General features: G+C 30.2%; 1 protein-coding gene across 3 annotated transcripts in view; it reads left to right on the top strand.

Annotated features, from left to right (window-relative positions):
* knockout (Stork-head domain-containing protein knockout) overlaps window positions 1-14,035 on the top strand; it is a 146,119-nt gene that overhangs the window by 119,777 nt on the left and 12,307 nt on the right. For all 3 annotated transcript variants that reach the window (XM_014430804.2, XM_014430803.3, XM_067044889.1), the window contains exon 3: window positions 10,609-10,804. In XM_014430804.2, coding sequence (XP_014286290.1) covers window positions 10,609-10,804 — 196 coding nt within the window. The remainder of the gene's footprint in view (window positions 1-10,608; window positions 10,805-14,035) is intronic.

Raw genomic sequence — 14,035 nt, 5'->3', positions numbered from 1 at the left:
ACAGATGGGAAATTTATTATTCCGTATTCAAATGAGAAGAAAAGTAAATTTGCCCCGAAAGTGCTGCCATCTCTTGAAAAAAAATCTTACTAAAAATCGGTACATTTAGCCTTAAGCATGAAATTTATCATTTATCATAAATAGTGCGTACAAATTCTATATTTTCATATATGAACACAAATTAAAAGAAGTGGCAATAATAAATTTTCACACAGAATTACATCGAGAATTTCTCAGAATCAATTAAAAAGAGCAAGGGTCTTATTCCTGTAGCATTTTCCTAGAATTTGTTTGTTTACTCCTCAATCCATTTCTCCGTTTCTCCCCTTCCCATGGTCCTTTCTCATCTTAGTCTTGTTTCACTCCCCTAGTTTAATTACTATTACTAATTAATATTTTTTTATTGAACAGCTATGTTTTCTCGAAGTACATTTTTTATACATAATTTCTTTTAAATATTATTCATATAATATATAATAAATATATATTTATGTAACTTTTTTTAAGTTATAAAATTACTAACTAATTAGTAATTTATATTGTTGAATAATACATAATTTATAAATACATATTTTTTTAAATATTTGACATTTTATTAGCACATATTTCAGATTTTTTAGCACATAAAAATCCTATCCCTAGTGATAACTTAGTAGTTATTCATCGCCGCCCTATTGCACCTGTAGCCATCACCGCCCCCCTGAATCACTGCAGCACCCACCAGGGGGCGATGGCGCCCACTTTGGGAATCACTGCTATGAGTGAATAAATTAGAATGTTTGAATAAGATACTATTTTTTTTTTCATACTAAGAACTTTGAAGCTATTTCTAACAACCTTGGAAATGCTGGTTTGATACGATTTATAATATTTCGGTGATTTAGTTACTAGATATCAAAAAGATACATTCTGTGAAAGGTTCGATGATGCGGAGAGGTGTTATGTATTCATATCCACATTTCAATTAGCGGCTTCATGCGGTGAGATGATATCGTGGTGCAAAATCTCGAATCGTATAATCAAAGAACGTTATGTTCTGTCAAAACCTCGACATAGATTTTCATGGTCGAGTGAATAACTTTCCCCCAGCGAGCTCTATGGCTTACTGAACATAAAAGGATATAAGATAGAAACTATCGAAAATTGACGTTAAGTTATACACTATAAAATGAATGAATTATTAGCATTTATAAAACTTTCTCATATATTTGAATAGCATATCCCTAATTTTTAATTGAAAATCTTTTAATGTAGCTCGTGGAAGAATCGAATGAGATATTTGATAGTGGGAAAGCAAAAGATCCATTGCAGTATATTATTTAAAATATTCAATTAATAATTTAAGGTATTACGTTTGCCAAGCTTTAGCAAATTCGAGCTGCGCAATCATATGGATGAGTTATTAAGACTGGCAGGTTACAAGTTGGAATTTGTGGCCTACCCTTGGAGTGTCTCTTTTTGGGGAGAAATTCATGGTTGTGTTGTATCCTCACGTTTTGCTCAGTTAGTACAGTTTTAAAATTACCAACTGATAAATACTTATAGCCTCTGTGTTTAAATTTTTTGTAGTCTATTTTTTAATTATATCAATTCGGTGTAAATATATTATTTCCAATCATGTCAGTGAACTTTAGCGATTTATTTTTTATTTAAAAATTCAAAAATATACATTTATACAGTCATTATATGTCTGAGTATTTAAATTAATAAGTATCTGATAAAAATACTTTTTACTATATTCCGTTTTCATATCATTCATATCGGCTACATTTATTTTGTTCCTCTTTATAATAGGAATAGTGTAAATTGAAGGTATTACCAGACATAAGTCCGACGTACACCTTGTTTGCTTTTTTGTTACACACAAGCGTATGTATACTGATGTTACTTTTTATGTTGAACACAAGCATTGTTTGTTATTTTAGATTTACAGCAAGTGACAAACATATTATATATATGATCCGGATTTAAACCCCTTCTACTAAACTAAATTATTTTAAAACTTTATCCGAAAATGGTGTTGATTGAGCGAATGAGCCACATTATATATTTATGATCTAAATGGTATAATTTACACATAACATACATAGAATATTTTTACATACATGGAATATTTTTATTACTATACCTGATGCGTTATTGTTTCTCAATTAATGTTTGTAGCTCTGTGATATCTTTGTTGGAGTATATTCCGATTATCCATCTAGTGTTTTCTCCTATCAACAACTGTCTTACTGGTTCACGTATCCCAATATTATAAAAGAACGCTATGATTTAAAAATTGGGCAATGTGGCGATTAACATTTAAAGTAATTTTATAACTTAATATAATTTTTTTATTGCCGTTCATCCTCTCCAATATTGGTGGTTTTTATTGAAATTATAATAAAGTTTAGGTGTGTGAAAAACAATAACTTAGTAAAAAAATGATTTCGTTATTATTTGATTTTTCGTCAATATCGATTTTATAACACTCATAATAACCGGTTGTACAAAAATTAGTATTTTATTGTAATTATAAGGTCTAGGTATTTCTTTAGGTTTTTACGAATTAATTTTAAAATCTCAGTCGTTCTCATCACTCAATTCTGACAGCCCTGACAAAGCCCTGCGAAATGGGGCGAAACGTTGGCTTACAATAATTAGTTTTCTTTTACTATTTTACCATTTTGAACTACCGTCACCCGGGCTATCTTCCTCCATTTAAAAATCTAAGATTGAAATAATTGGATAAATAGAAAATATTGGATAATTTAATAATGAAACAACTATCAGGATTCCACTTAATTAAATTTTTTATTGATTTTGATTTGACTTCTTAATGTAAAAAAAAAGAACGAAATGTCCCAATGCTACACTTAACGAAGCACTGCACTGGTCGTAGCAGGCAGCAGGTCGGCTTTCCATAAAGGTGCGCGACAAAATGGCCTCAAATGTAAAACTGAAACTTCTAAAGAAAGTGACGTTTCTCACAATTTCACTTTGTCCTTCTGGTACAACCTTGAGAATTAGTCCATCCACTTTTTTTATAAACCGGTATTTTTTTTTTTTTTTTTTAATATATATCAATATTGGAACTTGTCTCAGCAGAGAATTTACGTAGAAGTTTATCGTTATTTTATTCAACTATCTCAGTCCATTCAAGGGATATTGATAAGATAGAATTAATAATAATCTCCTATTTGTACTTAACAGAGAAGCTTTAACAATGGCGTGTAAAGCATTATTTGAATCGATATTAAGATATGGGATCCAATGTTATGGTGTCAGTGCTGATAGTCATTTATCAAAACTTTGAAATTTACAAAATCGAACATTAAGAACAATAACGGACCACAATAATAAAACAGATAAAATCTTAAAATCGTTGGTACTTTACCAGCGAAACTGTTTTATTTTTATAAAATTATCTTAAAATTTATTTAATTAAAATTAAAATCTGTACTACTAGTATCCATGAAGGGTATTACAAATGAACTTTGTAAAGAAGTACAGCACCCCTTCCAACGGTTGTTTAAGAAGGTGATTTGGTCAGAATCACGCTCGACCGCCAGTATCTTAAAATTTATAGATAATAATTTATTTAGAAAAGAATTAATATATCTAAAAAATATATAGAAACAAAATTAAATTTATCGAACCACTCTATATAACAATAAATTTGGTTAACGTACATCAATCTGTATTGTACCATATCTGTTCAATCGCTTACCTGTAGAATTAATAAATGAATTAACCACAAAAAAAAATAAATATTACTTTATTACTTTTACGATTGCCAATAACTAATTATGATTCACCAAATGACTATATCTGCCTGTATTTCTTCATTATATTACAATCTGATTAGCTATATATATATATATATATATATATATATATAGATACATGTGTGTATACTTAGTAATAGATATTATTACATCCTTATTTTTATCATATTCTGTATCATCTTGTTTTATTCTCATTATTATATTAATTCACTTATTGTAAATTTGTAGCTTTATTATTCACTTAAAAATCCCTTCATATTTTTAATATTATTATTTCTTATTTAATTTAATTTAATAATTATTATTTTTACTTTATTTTCATTTTAATAGTTTCAAATTAAATTATTAATTGTATCACTTGAGATAAATTCATATCGCACTAATCTACTTTAAAAATTGTATAGCCTCCACAAGGCCCTAATAGTCTAAACTGTAATATTTACATTTTACTTATGTCTTATCATTTTTATATGTTATTTGGGCACCGAACGATAGATGTTGTCATCACGTTGGAGCATATTGGATGTAGTGTTTTAAATGAATAAAATAAAATAAAAATAAATCTTATGTTTAATTTGTTACGTTTTATGTTCCGGAATTGTAATTATATAGGAAAATAAGCTCGGGTTTGCTACTAAAGATCTTGCTACTAAAAATAAATGAGAACATAACTAGAAAAAAAACGCTAGGACCTATTTTGGAGATGTGTCAAAAATCAAACAATATATGTTTGGTTATCTTTGTATGTTTTGTTTTTGTAAAATTATTCATTTTGATTACTAACGGATTTCAAGAAATAGAGAAACATTGAAAAAAAATTATGAATCAATTGGTTAATATATTCATGTACTTATTTTAGTTATTTGTATTATGTTTAGTTATTCTTGTGTAATGTGAATAATTGTTTACAATTCTTAGGCATTTGTTTTGGAATACTTGTAGTTTTTTTTAAGTTGGTTTAATTAATGAAGCTATAGTGTAACATGCATGTGTTCTCACATGTCTTAGCTTTATAAAGTTTAAATTTATTTCTGGGGTATGATTGCGATGTTTTTAACAAAATATGTAAACATTTTGCACATTATTTTCCTTGTCTATCATAATTTTAAATTAATATAGTTACTATATATAGGGAGATGGTCAGGGTATATATCAATTTTTACGGTCAACTATACATATATATATAATATAGTTACTGAATAACAGTTTATTGTCTAATCCGACTCCTAAGTATATATGGATTTTTCAAAAGGAATCGGAATATATTTTTTTTTTTTTTGGCTATGGTGTAAAAATTATGGTTTATGTTTTTTCTATGTTTCGATGTAACCCCCGTTTCTGGATGTTTTTTTGAAAGGTACTTTCAGTCTTTCATCACACGTCAAACCACTATGGCCAAGCGGACATTGGGACACAAGCGACACAAGGATATGCTGTATAGGGCATCAAAGTTCTGAAACTTGTAATGGAAGAGAACTTGATGTAACAATTACATTTTTGTATAAATTCTCCTTATATAGCATTGTTATAGAAGGAAAGAGTTTATGAAAAACGATATGAATAATCAAAGACAGGTGTATTCGGAAATATGTATTGGTAAAACAAATTTTTTACTAATTAAATTATATATTATTTTTGTCATTCTGTAATAGCATTTCTCATTAACGAAAATGGTTAATTTCAAAACGTAAAAAAGCTACTATATTTTTAAAACTTATATATTTTAAAAAACAGGACAGTATCTTATATTTCAAAATTCTATAGACGTAATTAATGCAAATTGATTGGCTTAGTATTGATTGGTAGTAATATTTAGTTTTTAATTGATGTATAAATGTTATCTATGACGTCATTTTTTCCTCTCACAATCAAAGAACTTGAGTTGTTTTAGCCGGCTCCACCCACACATGGTGCAAGAGGTTGACCCATTTGATAAATGTGTGAATGGAAGATTGGTAGTTGGTGAAAGTAGTGAATAGTGAATAACGATGGGTTAGGCATGCCCTTGGGTCATTCCTTATTGGTTTTTTTCCCACACTTCTAATTTGTTGGTGAATCCGACAAATAGCATTCGACCAGCTCGCTCTCTGAGCAGAAGTACTTCTGTACAGAGCATTAACAGACAGGTAAATAACTGAGAATAGTTACAGATTTACGTCAAATTCATTTTCCGAAAATGTAGATGCTCAAACAATTTTCGATTTAATTTTTTTTACAATCAATCCGCCATTACAACGTAATATATGTTTGAAAACGACGAACGAAATGTTCTTCGTTTTCCATTTACGTTTAATTTGTCTCATTCTTGAATCTATGCATTTGATTTAGAATTGTTTTTATCAAATTTAAAAAAAATGTTCTTAAATGAAGCAAACGTTGCTTTAAGGTATTACATAATTAGAAACGATAAATAACATATACTATGTTGTTCTTTTTCCTATTCCAGTGAAATTTACTTAAATAAAAATTAAATTGAATTTTTTATGTAATTTTTATTGGAACTTCCAGCACATAAATTGTGCGAATGTGAAACAAAATTACGTAGTTTTATGGTTGTTTCAATATCTCAGTTAGCAATTGATTGTCATCGTTTTCTATAATACATAACAAATCATATTATTAATTGGTATTAATTTGGTACTATTATAGGGGGCGACGGTAGCAGCGTGGTAGCGCGCCTGTCTATCATCCGAAAGGTTGTGAGTTTGAACCCGAGCCCTAACCGGCGGGATTTTTTCTAGCATAATTATATGATACTCACTCACAGCCTCCCCTGGGCATTTGTGAGGCCCGTCAGCCAATGGGTGGGACTCACAAAAATAGGTGTGCGAGTGACGAAACCACCCTATGAAAACTTCGTCAAGAAACGCGCAATGTATTTCAGTTGTACATAGCGTAAGGCCTTGGAACCTCCACGGTCTGTCGTGCCAGAAGAAGAAGAAGAAGAAGATTAGTTTTGTATTATACTTAAAATAAAAACATCTAACTCCATAATATACTAACGTAATACAGGACCTTATTATTAATAGATACAATCTATAACTAGTCCTCGTGATAGTCCATTTATTAATAAATATTTGTCGATGTAGAGAAAAAAATGTTCGCATTTCACATTTCTTTTGCATCCTAATTTAGAGAGGAGGGATTGGCAGAGAATATTATTGGCGTAGGGAAAAGTCACAAAATCTAACTATTGGATCGTTTAATGTGAAATTTCAGTTTTCTTTGTTCAATAGAAAAACTTTGTGAAATCAAAACATTTTTTATTCAAAATATTTATCTTTCTTTTCTATACATTTTCCCCCACATGTTATCATCTTTTCTATCCCAGAACTGAACCATTCAAGGTTTTGTTAAGAATTAAATCAGACCAGGCGTTTTTGTCCTGAGACCACCCGACCGTCTCCATAATGATAGATTTAAGACTTTCGAAGTTGTGGCTGATTTCAGAGAAATAACAGAAAAACCGCACTATTTTTTTAACCACGTCGTTTAAACACAATTGAATAAATGATACGAACATGAAGGACTTTGTCATGGGAGGTGATAACCAGAGGATTTCGTTATCTCAAATATTTCGAAAATCATTAAGTTGAGAAATTTAATATTTTAGAAGCTACTTCAACAGTGTAGATTGTGATGAAATATGTCATTTAATGGAGTTATTATACTAAAATTAGCTTTTAACCACTATTTGATACTATTTAAAATTACGGCAAGAGCTTGATTTTCAAACACTTTCTTTGGGAGGGCTAAGTTCCTGAAAAATTGGATGTTATTGGAATTCGTAGCAACTAGTAGGTAATTGATAGTACTTCATTCATAGCACCTATTTGGATCGATTTTTTTATTTTTATTATCTCTCGATCACAACTCCTGAATTTTTTTTCCTAAATTTTAACAATGGTATTTTAAAAAATATTAGATTCTGATGGCAAGTTAATTAAGTTTATCATCTAGAAATTTTCTAATGACTTCATTACACATTATCCTTATATTTTAGCATTCCTAACCGAAAAATGAACCACAAACCTCCAAACTGCATCTGTATTAGATCGCACCACTAAATGCTCTCTACTTTCTACCTTTCACTAGAGCCTTCCTTCATATGATGTTAACCACGAAGGGTTCGGTACCCATCTTCGTATTAAAGGCTTAAAGGTTATCCCTCATCAGATCCGGATGTTGGATTTTTATCTTGGAAGGGTTATCGATTGTTAACTGATGTGAAAGTTCTTAGAGTACTTTCCGATCATTACTGAAAATGTCGATTACATTTGTCTGAGTACGAATATTCATTATGAGCTTCAGTAGTATTCAATTACACCTTACTTAGTTTTTACATGTTCCTAGTATTTGTATATGTAAATTGTTCTTCTCGTTTATTGATTTTATGTATCGATATCATGATTCTTCTTAACTTTAAATACTCTTTTGGATTTATGTTGGAAGTATGTTTTTCTATGTAACTGGATAACATTAGAATGCTACAAGATAGATAAATAGCAGATGAAAGGAGTCGGTTTCAATACTGAATCTCAATTAGTCGCGTCACATAGAAAGTTGTACAGTATATGTCTCTTCCTTTTAATAGATTTATATGTAAAATATGAGAAACGGCGTAGTTCTGTTGTTAGCACTATGATAATTCTAAAGACCCAGGTACGAATCTGGTTAAGACAGTTTATTATTTATTCTGTTACCGCAGCCTTAATTCAAACATTTAGGTTCGGAACCCCTCCGGGATATACCCAACCTCATAAAATAGGTACCCTTAATTGGGGAAAAATCTGTTTATTGTGCTTGATTCTGACTTAATCACCTCCTTGCACAATCGTTGGTCTAGTAAGAGTACTTCCTTACAAAGCACTACACCCCTGACTCATTGTAGTGATGTTTTTTATTTTATTTTATTTGTAAAAAATAAAATCAATTCAGGGTCAGGAATAAGACGCATATTTTTATACTTAGCGGTGGAACACTACTCTTATATTTGTTTTGTTTTATCAATTTTGAAATCCATTTAAGTCTATTTCTGTTTGTAGCTTCAGCTTATCATTTCCTGATCGTTTTTAAAAAATTTTAATAATAATTTCCAATAAAAAATAAGTTGTAAAAATTGATTGTTCCGAAAAATGATAGAGAACAGCAATAATCCAGAGCGACCATGGCAATAATTACAAAATGAATTTATTACTTTAAAATGTACGAGAATGTCCAAAAGAACGGTTTAGGTTTTTGTATTTAATTGCATAATTTACTTTAATCCTCGAATCGGAGTCCTTTTTTTTATTCATTTAATGTTTATACATTTATTTATTGCTTTTATGGAATAACGCTTTACAAATAGAGCCTATATCCAAATATAATAAACATTATTTTATCTTTTGTCCATTGAAAGCACTACATTTTTTTTCTCGGTGAAATCGGCTACAATCAAAAATGCTAAATACAACATTCAAACTAGACTGTAAAATTTACGACAACAATAAAATTCATTATTAATAATTTTCAGAAACTAATATAAAGCCAAAGTCATTGTATAAAAACGATTAAGTCATACTATAATAAGAATATTTCTTAATCATATTACCCAAGCAAGTCTCTATAATTCGAAACCCCAGATATGACCTAATACAGCTTCCTCATACCACAAATTATTCGTGATTTAAATGCCTCAATCCTATAAAGAGTTTTTATTCCTTGGAATATTATTACTCATTGAGCATTAAAACTATGCTTCATAAAGTGTTTTATTCTTTTTTTCTATTAAATATTTATACACTAGTGGAGGATTAAATTTGATAATAATATTCACTGATATCTTATATTATATTCACTGATATCTTTATCATGAATCTGGCTGATCGTCTCGTCTGTATCTACCATCTGGTGTATACTGTGAGACTTGGTCATGGCCACGATAAAGACTTAAATGGTCATTGAAATTTAAAAAACTGTAAAAGACCTTTATCGTTTTTCTGTAAACAACATTTGTATTTGTTTAAAATTCGAGTGGTATTGGCTTCTAACGTGGCCAGATCCTGTTCTAATATCAAATCCACATCATCAATCCTGGATACGAGTCTTTTTTATTGAGAACACTGATTTTTTTTTTTTTTAATATTTATTTATTGCTATTTACAACTGTACATTATAATACATTTAGTAAATCTGATCTAAGTTAAATTGGAGTGTTACAGGCGTGTAGAGAAGCTACCCATTGGTAGCACTCTAATGACATTTTACATTAGCCAGTCTCGTGGCCATCTTCTTTTCAAGCGCCTCGGAGGTTTGTCAGGAATGGAAGAGGATGCAAGATTAGAAACTAGGGGGTTTGAGTGGTTAGAGAGTTTATAATGGAAGGGGTGATATCTGGTTCGGGCTAGATCGGTTACATAGGGAACATTAAGGTCTTTATGTATGATTTTATTTGTGACAAAGTAAAGAGCATTGAGGATTTTACGAAGGATTTTGGATTGTAAGGATTGAATACGGGAGGAATTTGAAGGTTTAGTGGAGCCCCAAAGCTCAACGCCATATGTCCAGATTGGCCTTACTACAGTCATGTAGATCAGTCTTTTGTAATGTGTTGAAAGTTTAGACCGTTTGTCTAGTAAGTGCTGTAATAGTCGAAATCGACGTGCAGTTTCCTGTCTAGAACACCGATTGTAAAATTAATTTAATAGTTTTTATTTTATTTTTATTAAAGTATTAATTAATTATGAAGTTTAAAAAATTTGTTAGTTTTCTATTCCTGTTTTCCATCAAATTTCTAGATTTAATTTTTTTTTATTTAATTTTATTTTATTAATAGCTATTTTTTTTATTGTTTTAGGGTTTCTTGGAAGCTAACTTGAAGTGCTTTTGGGATCCGGGGCTCACTTCGGCAGTGCGAGGTCTCCAGTTCAAGGGCTATGTCTGCCCGGGCGTACTCCTAGTCGGCGGATCGCCCCCCGCCCTCCACCTCCTCAGGGCGGCCTGGTCTAGGAATGTCCTCAAGCCACCGCCCAACTACCTCATCAAGCTCCTGGGTATGTATCAATGATTAATAATTAATTTAGTAATCGAGAAGTAGATGGGAGGATAACGTAGTGTCTTGGATTTGCCGAAACAATTAAAACATAGTTAACAAAAACATCAGCAGTCAGAAAATCAATTTTTTTTTCTTAATACCCTGTAGGTATCAGAAATGCTATCAGAACTGGATGAGTGATTCCAAACTATATTTCCTGACTATAAATAAAGTAATGTATTAGTAAAATAATGTTATAGTTATATAGTAACAGTTATCAAGTCGAATTAGTAACTTACGACATATTTTAGCTAAATATTAGTCATTAAAAAAGCAGCATGAAACATCTGAAATAAAGCTAACAATGACATTTTACTCATGGCTACCCTCATTTTTTAAAACTAGATTATTTGTCTTCTCTTAGTATGGGATGTTGTTCATAAAATGTAGCTGTATGAAGACCATCTCCTTCGGATTATTACTTACAATATAGTCCAAGAGAACTCGGAAAAACAACGAAAAATATATACTAGTTACTAGTAAGGACTCCAATCCTAGTTTGTGAGGGAATAAAAAATGTTTTAAAACTTCCAGAAAATTAATTTTTCATTCAGAGCGCCATGGCTTAAGAATTAACTAACTATAACAAATTTAATGTAACATCTTTTAAAGTAGAGTAACTTGGCTAAAAAATGAGTTCAAATAGCTTTTATGTTCAGTAGTTCCCAAATAACAAAAAAATCAATATTTTGTAAATTTATTTTAGCAAACATCCTGGAAAGCTAGTACTACGAACAACGAACAGGTGGTTATTACCTCTCAGTTAAGCAGCGGTAGTAGCAGTCTCCATTATATTCACCAGAATAAATTCCCAAAATTAATTCACTAATTATTGATTTTTTTTTTTAATTGGAAGAAAATTTTGCTTTTTGAAAAACTGTTTCTGGATAACTATTAAACATGAAAAACATTACTAGAGCGCACGCTTTAGAGAATTTAATCTTCTTTCAAATAGGTGCTATGAAGTTTTTAGTGTTGTACGTAGTGTTTAGGAAATAGAAGTATGACAAATGAGCAACAATTTTAGGTTTTTCTCGAATAAAATGAACTTAAAGGGGCACGCACCTTAAATTCTTGAATATTCACATTTTAATGATATTTACAGTATCCTTTGTAATTGTAAGGTATCCTTAGTCAATTGTACATTACCAGAAACTAATAAGAAGTAAATGGCGTTGATGACCAAGAAAGTAAAATGCCGTTAAACAAAAAAGAACGAACGAACGGTATCCTTTGTATAGTTTAGGTAAAATCTAAACGTTTTTCATACAGAAAATAATCCGAAATTTTTTTTTTACTTCTGGAAAAGCCACCATTTTTTGTTTCTCCTTACCATGGTCGGCAGAGTCATCAATTTTTACTCTTAACTGTATTTATTTATTCAGAAAACCAGATGACATCATCTATATAACAAACAGAAATGATAAATTTGAGTTATTAATACTTTTGATTATTAAGACGCTGTGGAGGCTTCTACTGCTGTATATAGTTTTCATTAAAGTAATAAAAAAATAGGGATGAAATAGTTTTTTTTTTCTCCTCACGGACTCTAGGTCTATCGTTTTCCAGGAGTAGTTGCATGAAGTAGCTCTGACAATTGGGCCCTACTGGAAACATTCCTCACATGTGGAAGTTTTGGTCAAAAGTAGTAAAAAATTATTAAAGGCCTATATTTTCTGCAATGTTTTTGACAGGATCGATAGTATAATGACGCACGTAACGCGCTATACCATGGTGCCTCTAACTTGTTTATCGATTTTTTTTTTCATGTCTAGTGAGGACTTCGCTAAACTTTTCTCACTAATAATTCGCAACTTTAGTCGTTAAATTCTGTTGCATTGTCTTACTTCACAGCTAATACATATGTGTATTTTTTTTTTTTTTATTACGCCAAAATACTGACACTTCGGCTATTCGTGCTCGCGCGTCCCAATATAATTTACTTTTTTTTCACCCATATTATCTTTTGTTGAGTGAAACTATTTCTTATATCTTGTTATGATGTACAAGATTTTAAGTGTGCCGACGTCACTTCTTCGAGCCGGCAAAGCTTGCAGAGTAGGCTCTCAAAAATACCAATTTTTAACAGATGTCATTTTTGGTCTGCATTCTAAAACAGGCTACGTTTTGTCTTTTTTCAGTTCCTTGGTATCGGAGAAACCATCACAGCTACATGGATGAAATTATTATCTATTTATTATAACCGCATAAAAAGTTTTGGCCAACGTTAAAAATTCTCAGGCAAATATAATAAGATTTTACATGAGGATTGGGTGGAGAAACCTTTTTTTTTCTTCTGAACTATACTTCACATTTCCTTTTTTTTCAGTTTAAGTTGTAATTAATAAATTTTAGAGTTTCTTGAGAAAGAATACGACAGTGTAACAAAGATACCGAAGTCTTAATGCAATTGGGAACGTTCGATTAGCCTCGGTTTTCCTTTATATATTCCTGAAATTATTTAATATTTTTTATTTATCCATTGTTTATTATTGCTAACAATGAGAACTCTTAGAGAAATATGTAATTTCAGTTTCTTACGACTTTTTGTTTTGGAGCTAAGGTATTCACAAGCAGACAATTTTGCGTGACCTATGTCTTTTGGACTCAGACCTGACGTCTGTTTTGGTAAATAAGTCCAAAATGTACACCAGCATCTAATTATTATTATTATTTTTTATTAAATATTTCGATTTAACAATAATAATACAAGCAGCAACGAACAAGGAAAATATATATGAATCTAAATTCATTCATACCATATTTACGGACTAAACTAAAGAGGAGGTAAAAATTAATTAAATAATAACAAGAATAGTAACAAAAAAACATAAATTACTAATATAATATCTAAAAAAAATACTGATTATATGATTACAGAATAATTTATATATAAGATTAAGAAAATTACAAAGGACGTTATAGATAATTAGCAAAATTTAACATATGAATATCTCTAAATAAATCCAGTTTTGTTTCCGACTGGTGATGTTTTGGTTCATATAAACACTTTGGACTGAAAAGATTTCTCTAAATAAAACCTTGATGAAAATTGTATATACATTTAAAAACTTTAAGATTCTGTTTTTCATTAAAAAAAACAATAAACAAGTTAACATTAAATGATTTTAAAAATGAAAACAATTTACATTAAAGTAAAAAAAATATTGTTTTATCACAAATAGTTATG

Source organism: Halyomorpha halys, unplaced genomic scaffold, assembly GCF_000696795.3.
Source record: "Halyomorpha halys isolate HHAL.00 unplaced genomic scaffold, Hhal_1.1 Scaffold914.1, whole genome shotgun sequence".
NCBI classification, from domain to species: Eukaryota; Metazoa; Arthropoda; class Insecta; order Hemiptera; family Pentatomidae; genus Halyomorpha; species Halyomorpha halys.
This window is presented reverse-complemented; position numbering and strand designations above follow the sequence as displayed.